The sequence below is a fragment of the Ailuropoda melanoleuca genome, chromosome 4 (genome assembly GCF_002007445.2).
Source record: "Ailuropoda melanoleuca isolate Jingjing chromosome 4, ASM200744v2, whole genome shotgun sequence".
Taxonomy (NCBI): Eukaryota; Metazoa; Chordata; class Mammalia; order Carnivora; family Ursidae; genus Ailuropoda; species Ailuropoda melanoleuca.
In genome coordinates, this window is record NC_048221.1 from 105,833,769 (window position 1) to 105,845,938 (window position 12,170).

Sequence of the window (12,170 nt, forward strand, 5' to 3'; positions counted from 1 at the left end):
CCCAAATCAAATCAACTCCAGAAATAGCTGATAAGCATTTATTAAGTATGAAATTCTAAAGTTCCGGGGCCATGGGTAAAAACACACTCCAGCTACCAGGGAGGGTGCATCCAACATTAGACCAGATTTCCACTTAGCCAAAGGGGGTGATACAGAAATGCCAGTCCCTGGAAAGAGCTCATAAGACTAACACTATTCCCCCATGATATTCATGAGGAGGGACAGGAGGACAGCAGGATGCCACCCATACCACACACAGGACATCGTTCAGAGGGAAGAGGACATGAGGAGTCAGCCATGATGTTTAGCGGACCACACAGTCCTCACTGGGGGCCTGTTTCCCTCATCTCCCCATGGGGCACAGGAGCCTCCCCCGTGCACCTCTGCACAATATAGGGCCTGACTCCTAGTACCAGCCCCTGCAGCCTGGGGAAGACAAAGGATGGCTCAGCAGAGTTCCTTCTCCACTCCTGGAGATTCCTGGACACTCAGCCCCACTCTGAGTCTGTTGTTTATCTGGGTGCGTAGCATGAACGTATTAAATTAGGTAATCCACATTTCTTCCCTACAGCTTGAGGCCACAACGGCTGAGACCTCTATTTCTCCCAGTAGAGATGAAAGCCAGCCTTTTTTGGGGGAAAAACTATACACTAAGGTCATTAAGACCAGTGATCCAAAACAGGATTTATAGAAGTGGTATTCAGGTCTCGTCCTTGGCCTATAACATCCTGGAGGGTAAATTCATACTGAGCCTCTTTGGGTAAGGACTTTCTCCAAAATGGAAATATTTTTATTATTCTCTCTGATGATAATTGGTCATGGTAAAAAAAAATTCATACAACACAGCAAATACAAAACCAACACCATGATTCCAAGTTGCAGAAATAACTCTGGTTAATGGATGGGTATTTCCAAACTACTTTTAGTATACATCCACACGTGTACAGAGAAACTCAGGCCCTTTAAATAGAAACAAGATGCTAGGGGCGCCTGGGTGGCACAGCGGTTGGGCGTCTGCCTTCAGCTCAGGGCGTGATCCCGGCATTGTGGGATCGAGCCCCACATCGGGCTCCTCTGCTGTGAGCCTGCTTCTTCCTCTCCCACTCCCCCTGCTTGTGTTCCCTCTCTCACTGGCTGTCTCTGTCTCTGTCAGATTAAAAAAAAAAAAAAAATCTTTAAAAAAAAGAAACAAGATGCTATATGTTATCCACAGCCTCTTTAGCTTATAATTTTTACTTGCTCCATTGCTATAATAGTGGCACTGCTGATAAGCAAAAAAAAATTTCCATCAAAAGGGGATTGATTAAATAAATTATGGTCCCTCTATACCATGAAATTCCATGTGGCCATGTAAAAAATAGGTAGATCAACTTATGCTTACATGAAAGTATTCAAAAAATAAATTTAATAAACAAAGTGAGAACTGTTAGGTATACCATAATGCCATTGTTTAAAAAAGAAAAATATGTGTATACGTGTGTATATATGTACACACATAAATATGTTAAAAGTATATAAATTCTGAATAGTAGTTATGGTGAGAGTGGATGGTGTTCGAGAGAAACCTAGTTTTATTAAAGGTGAGCTTGTGTGTACTGTTTCTTTCCTATTTTTTTTTTTTATATAAGAATGCTTCCTTACCAACCACATTAGTTGAAGAACTGTATTTTGCCCATCATTACATCATTATATTATAAGAACAATACCTGCTTTAATAAGGTCATTGAACAAATATTTCCTTGAAGAGCAACTTTATAGATTAATTTATTAAAACTATCCCAGTTAACATCCCTGCACTTGCTTCTCCGTTCTGAAGTAAGGTTTGAGACTGCTTCTAGACCTTTCCCACCTCTCCACTGATACTAGGCAACATCTTCCCTTGAAAAGTCCCAAGTCCTAGAGTACTTACCAACAAAGGAAGATGTCGGTGAATGTCTCTGCTGTGGTGAAAAGTGCAAATATGATCCAGTACATCATCCATTTGACCTGTTGAAAGAGACAGCAACGAAGCTGGTAGAAAAGGTCAAGGATAAATGGCGGGCTGCCCAACAACAAGAATGAGAGGCTCGGACCGTGGATGCTGAGGCATGTCCAGGCAGTGTATCCTGCATCTGTAACCCCTTCCCCTTGTCCTTCCACAGCTCATTTTCAGTTCCACTCCAGACCTTGGGGCCACAGGCAAACAGGCTGTTTCCACAAATAACCTCAGCTCAAGGTCAAAGCAGATCCTGGGTGACCATCTGGAGCCTTCACATGAGCCAGGGAGACCAGCAGACCAGGAGTGGCTCACGGTTCAGTTAGGTCATTTTACCAAGACTAACACCAGGTTAGTAAACTCTCCAGGCCTTAACAGAGATACACTTTGGAATGAACTTTAATCAGACCAGACTTTCTGGAATGGAATGGTGGTCACTTAGGAATGGTTTCCTGTGGAAAAGTCTCACATCCCCTCACACAAACTAGATTTTTTTTTTTAATCTCTCCCATATGACCAACCTTTTCCATTTCAACTGCCTCTCTCCCCCAGTGCAGGCCTTGCACCCCTGTCTCCGTAACTACTGTAAGTGTTCTAACTGCTTCCTTTGTCTCCTGGCTTCCCCTTCACCAACTCATCCTATAAAACCACCCTTTGCTAATTTCCCCAAACCAAGAACTTATCACAGGACAGACAGAACTCATTTTGCCTGCAGAACTGGAGAATGAAATTCGAGACTGCTAAAGTAGCTAGAAATGAAGAGGGAAAAGTCCTGGAGAAGGAAGTTGTCACAGTCAGATGCTCTACTGACTGAGCCAGCCAGATGCCCCTGACTTTTATATATTAACCTTATATTCTGCAACCTTGCTATAAGCTTATGTTACATTCCTATAAAGAATGTTGAGTTTTGTTCTAGTAGGTAGTTAAATTCTGTAGATCATCTTGACCTTGTGGCAGTTAAGTTTTACATTTATTGGGACAGGAGTATTTCAGTTGTGTCCTTAGTCTTGGAGCTGATCTCTTAGTGCTGGGATGTAATTTTTATTACTTAAGTATGGCCTTTTAGAGGTTTCAGTGAAAATTCCCAAATGTTTACCAAGCTCTTCCACTTGGAAAGACTTGAACTCTAAACTGTTTCTACTACAGTGGAAAGAAACTAAATTTCTGCTCAACTTTTTCAGCTTTCCAAATTTTTTTTCTCAGCCACCACAGAGTGGCTGACTCTGTGCAATTTAGGGGCCACACAAAGACTTAAAGGAATTTATATGTGGATTTTGGAGACTGCCCCCTTATAACTCAATATTACTTTTTTAAAAAAAAGTATAAATATATTAAAGAATCTACAGGAAAATGTAAACATATTGAGTGAAGAGATGGGGGATTTCAAAAGAAAGAAGGAAAGTTTTTTTTTAAGATTTTATTTACTTGAGAGAGAGAGAGGGAGAGAGATCATGAGCACGGGGTAAGGGTACAGGGAGAAGCAGATTCCCTGCTGAGCAGGGAGTCCGATGCAGGACTTGATCCCAGGACTCTGAGATCATGACCTGAGCTGAAGACAGATGTCTAACTGACTGAGCCACCCAGGTGCTCAAGAAGGAAACTCTTTAAAAAGAACAAAGGATCTCTTCAAACCAAAAAACCCAATATTTGAAATTTTTTAAATTACTGAATGGAATTAAGAGCAAACTGGATGCAAAAAAGAAAAAATCTCTGGACTTGAAGACAATAAAGTCAATAAGGCAGAAATCTAGACTGGAAAAAAAGTGGAGAGGCTCAATACCTGTGGAATAGCATCAAGCAGTCTAACGTATATGAAATACGAATTTCAGAGGAGAGAAAAAAGAGAATGGGACAGAAAAATTATTTGAATAAATAATGACTGAAATTTTCCAGAACAGATCAAAAATAGCAATTGCTATCCACAGAACCAGGGAACTCAGAAAACCCCAAAGAAGATAAATCAAGAAAACCACAGCCAAGCACATCACAGTAAAATTGCTGAAAAAGAAAAAAATCTTAAGAGTGGGAAAAGATATATTACATACAGGTGAATGACAGTAGATGACTTTTTAACAGAAATGATGAATAGCACAACAAAAGGAATAACATATTTAAAGTGCTGAAAGAAAAAAAAATGTCAACCTAGATTTCTACTCCCAGCAAAAATATCTTTCAAAAATAAAGGCAGTTCTGGTGAATGCCCATTTTCTTTGTAACTCTGAAACATGTGTCTCAACAGATTACTTGAAGGTCTTTATTCAGAAAAAACAAGACTGTCCCCTGGGAACCACCTTGTTTTAATCCATCAAAAGTAACTGCTGTCTGAGACCACATGCTGCCAAGATTACCTGCAGCAGGACAGACTCCTCAGCAGGGGGCAAAGCTCTTTCCAACTGTACATTTCATGGCATGCTGGGGCCCAGGATCCAAGAATTCCCAACACTGGTATCCAGATACACAACCAGGAGCCTGAATTCCCACTCCATTGCCTTTTTCTTTTTAGTATTCAAACCACGTTCTAATATCTTCAATTAAAAACAAAGGACAATGATGGAGAACCTGAGTGCCTCAGTCAGTTGAGCATCCGACTCTTGGTTTCAGCTCGGGTCACGATCTCATGGGTCAGGAGATCAGGAGATCAAGCCCATTGATCGCTGGGCTTCGAGCTCAGCAGGGAGTCTGCTTAAAGGTTCTATCCCTCTGCCCTTCCCCCCATTCATGCTCTCTGTCTCTCTCAAATAATTTTTAAAAATTTAAAAGCAAAAAAAAAAAAAAAGTCAAGGACAATGACAACAACAATAAAAAAATCCCTTTCCTTGACACAATCCTTAGCTATAAACTTGTCTAGTGGGTCATCTATACATGCAGTGTCTACTTCCTCAGCCCCCACTTACTCAGTGCACTACATTCATTACATTAATATTGCTCTCACGTGGGGATCCCACTTTGTAATATACTTCAAGGAAGTGTAATGGACCCTTTTTCAGGTTTGTTTGTTTTGTTTTACTTGATTTGCTTGACTTTCAGATGGATATGAAACTGTCATTTCCTGAAAAGCTCCCCCAACACCACAACTGCTCTGGTTTCCCTCTTGACTTTCTGGCAACTTCTCGGGTTCATCAATTCCTCCACAAGGCTTTGTTCTAGACATTCTCTTCTAACTCAGGACAAGATACTCTCCCTGGGAAAACTAAATTCTTCACCTCACACAGCTAATCAATCACCAAGCTCTGTCACTTCCACCCTGTTGAACCTATCTTCTTCTCTCCATCCTCTCTGCCATTTGCTTCCTTCAGACCACCAACATCTCCTATAAAATAGAACTACAGCCTTTTGCGTCGTCTCTAAACCTCTGACCCCTTACTAATCTGTCCTCCATACTCCATTCAGAATGATCTTAAATCCAAATTTGATGATTCTCCCTCCTAAAGTCTTCAACAGTTCCTTACTGTTTTTAAGATGAAGCCCAAATTCCTTAAATTGGCTTGCAAGTCCTTGCATGAACAAAACCCTAATTATCTCTGTAAAAGCTCTCCTCCACACCAATACTTTATTGAATTTTTCACTCCAGTTATAATGAACCTCTTTCAGTTCTCTGAACAGTGCTTCTTCTTTTGCCTCCAAAATTCAGCTCTCAGATCTCAGCCTAAACGTCATTACCTCCAGGAAGTGTCCAAAGTTTGGGTAACTACCTTCTCCTTTCTTCCTCTTACAGTGTCTCATACGTGGCTCCCTGTCATAACACCTATTACTCTGCATTGATAGTACCTGTTTATTGCTATGCTTTTCTTGCCAGACTGTAAGCTCCCTGAGAGTGGAGATAAGTTATTCTTGCACATCACTGTCTCTTTAGCACCTAAAACAATTGTTGGCACATGGTAGGTATTCAAGGAATGTGTTCGAATGACTCAATTAGAATGTTGACATTGTGAATGGGAAAGACAGGATGGTTTTTAAATGCTCAGAAAGAATATACTTTGGGAAATACTGGTTTAGGTGGCTTTTTGAGAAGAAAGGCAAAATTAGACAGCTTGCAAGGCAACAGATGTTCCCCACAAGTGCCTGCTGAATGGATGGCCGGGTATGCACAGGAGGAAAGGGGCTTATTGAAGTTGGGGCATAGTGTGATATGGAGCCATTCACACCAGCAAGAGGGTAAAGAAACAGGTGATTTAGGGAGAAGAGGTTGAGCAACATAAGGCTGAGGGGACCCTGAGGGTTCAGGACATCCGTGAAGAATGCCTAACTGAAAAGATAAGACCAAATCTCAGAGAGGAGGTTGAAACTATGGACAAAGATGAGGGAGCCATGGTAAAGAGGAGGCTTGAAGTGTTAACTAAAGAAGTTTCTGTCTTGCACTCCTTCACTTCAAATACTGTCATGCAGAAAGAAGGGTCTGAGAAGGATTTGCTGAGCCTAACAGGGTAAACGGAACATGTGACCCAGAGATGGAAACCATAAATAAATTACCAGGAAATGGTTTTCCTCATCATGCCACAGAGAAAACAAATAATACCTATTTTTCCAAGGTTTGAAATAGAACTTGCCAAGTTTGAGGGATTCTATGTAATGCTTCCTATAAGATGAGGGGGAGCTTGGGTAGGCCAGCATCCAGGATAGAGAGAGGAAGCTATGGCTGATTTGAAGAGTAATGTCCAGGAGCAACTCCAGAGCAGAGAGCTGACCGCATGACTGGGAAGTCCCTCTCAGCTGGTCAGGGGCAGGATCCAGGAGTGAGGAGATAGAGAGAAGCTGAGACCTTAAACCATAGCAAGAGGGTGGGAAGCAGAGCCTGGAGACTTTTCATGAACCCCAGAGGCAGGCTGAGATGCCCTAGCTCGTCAGACTCTACCCCCAGGGCTCCTGACAGCCTGCAAAAGGCCTTTCCCATGGGTTGGTGTGGTCACCTCTTTAGCCTCGCCTCCCCTTTGGATCCTCTCCTATGCCAGCCACACCAATATTTCTTTTTTTTTTTTTTTAAAGATTTTATTTACTTATTTGACAGACTGAGACAGCCAGCGAGAGAGGGAACACAAGCAGGGGGAGCGGGAGAGGAAGAAGCAGGCTCCTACCGATGAAGCCTGATGTGGGGCTTGATCCCAGAACACCGGGATCATGCCCTGAGCCGAAGGCGACGCTTAATGACTGCGCCACCCAGGGGCCCCCAACCCAATATTTCTTAAGTCTTTCACACGCTCTTTTGCGTCTGAGCCCTGCTTCAGCCTCACAGAGAATTACCTATGCCTACAACTGAGAAAGAAAACATATGAGCCTGGTTTACCGATGACTCTGCACCATCTGCTTGTATGAGCTCACCCCGGACAGCTGTACAGTCAGGGTAGCCCGGAGAGAGTAGCAAAAGCGACAGTCCCCTGCAGGCAGAACTTTGAACAGTGCACTTAGCCCGGAAGAAATGTCTTGAGGTAATGCCTTTACAATGTCACCAGGTATATTAACTATATTTTCTTATTTTCTGCATTCTTGATGCTCTGGCATCTGTGGCTTCACTGGCTGGAGAGAGAGCTGCCCCTCCTCGGACTAACCGAGTCTTAGAGATAGCAAAGGATGTGCCCTGGAGCACACCTTTCACAGGCAAACTGATCAGTCCGGAGCCCATACTCTTAAACTACTTCTTTCACGGGGCTCTCACAGGTTGTGCCAACGTCCCCCAGCCCTGATCACCCCAAAGCCTGCTGAGACTATTCAAACTAGCCAATCCTAAGCCTGCTGACACTGCCTAGCCTTGGCTTTCCTACAGACCCCACAGTAGTGTTGCTCCCTCTGACTCATGACGGACGCTGGTGTTTCCCCCACGTGGCCCTCGGTGGCATGTTGTGCCTTCTACTTCTGGGGAAACGGTAAGAACTTCTTCCTTCACGACAGTCATTCCTGTGTCTGCATGCCTTACCATACCTGATCAAAACAAACCCCGGTACATCCTAAGACACCAGGTGAGGACTGGCTCGGTGAGGTACTTGGAAGGGACGAGACTGAGAGACTGGTGTTGGAGTGGTTTGGAATGATGTGAAGAGGCCCACAGAATTCAGACACTCGCGGCTCCTGCTCCACTCATCGAAAGCCCCCCGTGGCTTGATCTGGTGATCAAGCAGATGAGATGACCAGCCCTGCGGACGTCAGCTGGACACTTTCCTCAGGACGACAATGCATGGTCAACATGCTCACGTACCAGTGGCCATGGGGAAGGGACAGAGGTAGCAAGTGGGCTTGGCAATGTGGAATCCCTCTCACCGAGGCTGACCTGGCCACAGCCACTGCTCAGAGACCAAGTTACCAGCAGCAGCACAAGCATCTCCATGATGGTACCAGATCTCATGGCCCCAGCCAGACTCCTGGGAGCAGGCTCATCGTACCAGGCCCCTTCCCTTACTGAAAGGGCAGCAGAGTCTTTTCTGGAATATTCACTTATTCTGCATGCGGACTTGCTTTTCCTGCTGCCTGTAGAGTAAGCTATGGACTCAGTGTCCTTTTCTTTCTTTCTTTCTTTTTTTTATTGTTATGTTAGTCACCATACAGTACATCATTAGTTTTTGATGTGGTGTTCCATGATTCATTGTTTGCCTATAACACCCAGTGCTCCATGCAATACGTGCCCTCCTTGATACCCATCACCAGGCTAGCTCATCCCCCCACCCCCCTCCCCTCTAAAACCCTCAGTTTGTTTCCCAGAGTCCATAGTCCCTCATGGCCTTTTCCTTTTGATGCATGCTGCCCAACACTCCTAACCAAGGACCTTCTTTTATAGGAAAAGAAACCCAAGACAATAGGCTGACACTTTGGGAAGTCTCTGATCTTACTGTGCCCCCCCCCACTGCCCTGAGGCAGCCGGCTTTAAATGGTGTTGCAACAGCTTTAGGAGAGTTGAGGAAAAGAACCGGGGGAGTCAGTCTTCTGTGTGATTGAGGCAGTGCCCTGGAGGGTGCAGTTTCTTCCGCGAACCAGTAACCAACACATGCTTCTGCAGCTTAGCCAGAATCTAAAGGTTCAGGGGCCAAGGAAATGAGAGCGGTGTTTCTTATGGGTGAGCCTATTGCCAGCTTCTTGCAACTCAAATTGTGGCTCACGGACCAGCACCGTTGGAATCACCCAGGAGCTGCTTAGAGATGCAGAATCTCAGGACCCAGCCCAGACCTAATGGATCAGCATCTGCATTTTAATAAAATCCTCTGTTCATTCTATACGCACACTGAAGATTGAGAATCACTGGTCTAACTGACTCACAACGTTTTTGCTTTTCACCCTCAAATCTCTGAGTTCTGCTTTTTAATACTCATAGTACCTGGGGGGTGGGTGGGTGCTTTCAGCAGGAATACAAAATGATTCCAATGACGTGGAAGCAGAAACGACACTCTTACCTGGCCATTTCAGGACCACGATGCCTCCAGGAAATAGACAGTAAAGGGGCTGATCCTGATTATCGAGGGGAACCAGGGTTGCTGCTACACAGTGTGGCAGGAAGGAGGGTGGATGGAAGCTAAGGATCCTCTGGAGGGATCTGAGTGTGATCACTTGTGTGAGTGAGTACCGCCCTGTTCAGAGGTCAAAGTCAATGGACCATCACCACAACCTAACAGAGGCAAGATTACGAAGGCCTCAGATTCCCCGCAAATGAAGATTTAGGCCACGCCCCTGGGTAAGGAACCCCACTCACTAAAGCTCTCACTGAAGACAAAGGGAACATGAATTAGATGGTAGAAGAAGGAAGGAATAGGAAAAACTGTGAAAGAGTTTGGAATGGATGTTCTGAGGAATGCTAGGCGCTGTCCAGAGCAGCCTTCTGAATTATCTTGATTCTACAGGTGTCTTGTTTTTCAGTATCTTTGAGCTATTTTGCAACTTTGTAAGTTATACAAAAATGACTGCAATGCAAATGATTTTGTCTGTGGAGGTGCAAATAAATTTTATTCAATGGAGGTACAATTGATCTCCCACCCTCCTCCAAAATCAGCTGAATATCTATTAACAAATTCATTTAATCATTCCTGATTTCTTAGACACGTTCTTTGGAGTCTCCTTTGAATTTTTTTTAACACCTTACTGGTTCCTTTATTAATTAATTAAGTAAGTAAAACTTTCAACATGCGTCAACTTTATTTTTGTACAAGAGTCATGATTTTACCCTTTTAAAAAAATTATCTTTTAACAAAAGACACGAATACCAGCTATGAACTCATGACTACTTGCATGACTAAGGACTATAGCTTCTATCCATATTTTCTTCCTTTCTGTATTATGTATAGATTTAAATATTTTAACTAGTTTATTTTTACGTATTCTCTTTCTCTCCCTCATATAGTATATGGGGTATGTCAGCGATGGTTCACTTGACAATTTAATTTTTAGAGTGCTGAATATTAAGATCAGAGCCAGAGGAGGAGACGACCTTGCCAGAGATACTGGATTGGTGCTGGACTCAGCTGAAAAAAATGGGATTTGCCAAGTACATAAATCATACAGAATTCTTGCTGGAAAGTTTTTTTAAAGCCAAAATATGGGCAAAGGAGAGGATGTGAGTGTTGAGCAGCCAAAGAGGTAACTGTAATGGAGAGATATCTATATGTACATCTCTATCTCTAACTGTATTTATTTGTTTTTACTACCAACACCCAATGCCTTCCTAATTTGGGGAGGGTCTCCCAGCATGAGGATTGCTGTGGGAGGCAAGGCCTGTTATATAGGCTTAGAAAAGTCAAATGCTCAATTTAGGATTTTGAATCTGCAGGGAATGTTCCAACGGCACAGACAGCTGGCAGCCAGCGTCCCTGGTGGTGACATCGGCAGCACCTTCCTACCCAGAGCCTTCCTGTGATGTGAACTTGGCTGTCACCAAGAGGCTGTCATCTAAGTGAAATGTGACTATGGAAGAATGGTCAGAGATGCTACCTGCTGGCTCTGAAGATAGAGGAAGGGGCAGGAGCCAAGGAACGCAGATGGCCTCTAGGAACTAGAAAAGACAGGAAATGGATTCTCCCCTACAGTCTCCAGAAGGAATGTGGCCCTGCCTGATTTTAGCGCAGTGAGACCCATTAGACTTCTGGCTTCTAGAACTGGGAGATAATATCTTTGTGTTGATTTAAGGCACTAAGTTCATGGTAATTTGTTACAGTGGCAATAAAAAACAAATACAGTAGGCTACTGTAACATTCCAGGGAAAATATGGTAAGAACCGCATTTACGAGAGTGGCAGCACAGGAGGAGAGACCTGGTTTGAAGGACCATTAGGGGGATAGAGACGAAGGACACAGTCAGCAACCGGGTGTGTGTATAGGGTTGGGTGGTGAGGGGGAGGCAGAAGTTGAAGGCAATTCCAGGTTTTCTCTTGGACAAATGGATTTATTGGTCAAAACGAGGGAAAGAGGTCAGTGTAATGGTGAGTGTGAATGTGTAAGAGTGCATGTGAAAGTGTGTGGGAAAGCGTATAAGAGTGTGTGTGAGCATGAGAGACTGTGTGAGAGTGAGAGAGCATGAGTGTGTGAGAGCATGTGTGTATGAGAGAACGTGTGAGAGTGTGAGTGTGAGACTGTGAGAGTGAGTGAGAGAGCATGTGAGTATGAGAAGTGTGTGGGATATGTGAATGGGTAACGTGTGAGAGAGTATGTGAGTGTGAGTAAGAGAACACTTGAGTGTGTATGAATGAGAGTGTGTGGGAGTACGAGAGGTGTGCGTAGAGTGTGTGAGAGTGAGAGAGCGTATGAGTGAGAGTGTGAGAGTGAGAGAGCATGTGAGTGTGAGAAGTGCGTGTGGGTGTGTGAGTAGGAGAACATGTGTGAGAGAATGTGTGAGTGTGTGAGAGCACGTGACCGAGTTATGGGTGTGTGAGTGAGAAAACGTGTGAGAGCACACGAGAGTGTGAGAAAGTGTTGGAGGTCATGTGTGTGAGGGTGTGTGAGAGAGCACGTGTGACAGCATGTGTGAGAGAGTGAGCAAGAGTGTGTGTGCACGTGAGCAAGTGCAGGAAAAGCAGGCAGATCTCTTCTCATCCTACTCAGCTCCTTTCTCTCAATTCCATTTTTACCAAGAAGCCTTCTAATCTTAACTCTCCAGCTTTCCCTACTGGGAACAACTCGTGCTCACTAGCCAACACAAACAGCTGCTCTGCTTGTCAGTTAGATTTTTCACTCTAAATTAATGAATTGCCATTTTAGTCATAAACCAGGCTCATGTGAGTTTGGTCAGA

General features: G+C 43.9%; 1 protein-coding gene across 2 annotated transcripts in view; it reads right to left on the reverse strand.

The window, feature by feature from the left end:
- The window catches only part of REEP1 (receptor accessory protein 1), a 79,586-nt gene that overhangs the window by 38,012 nt on the left and 29,404 nt on the right, over positions 1-12,170 (reverse strand). For both annotated transcript variants that reach the window (XM_034659480.1, XM_034659481.1), the window contains one exon: positions 1,910-1,986. In XM_034659480.1, the coding sequence (XP_034515371.1) occupies positions 1,910-1,986 (77 nt within the window). The remainder of the gene's footprint in view (positions 1-1,909; positions 1,987-12,170) is intronic.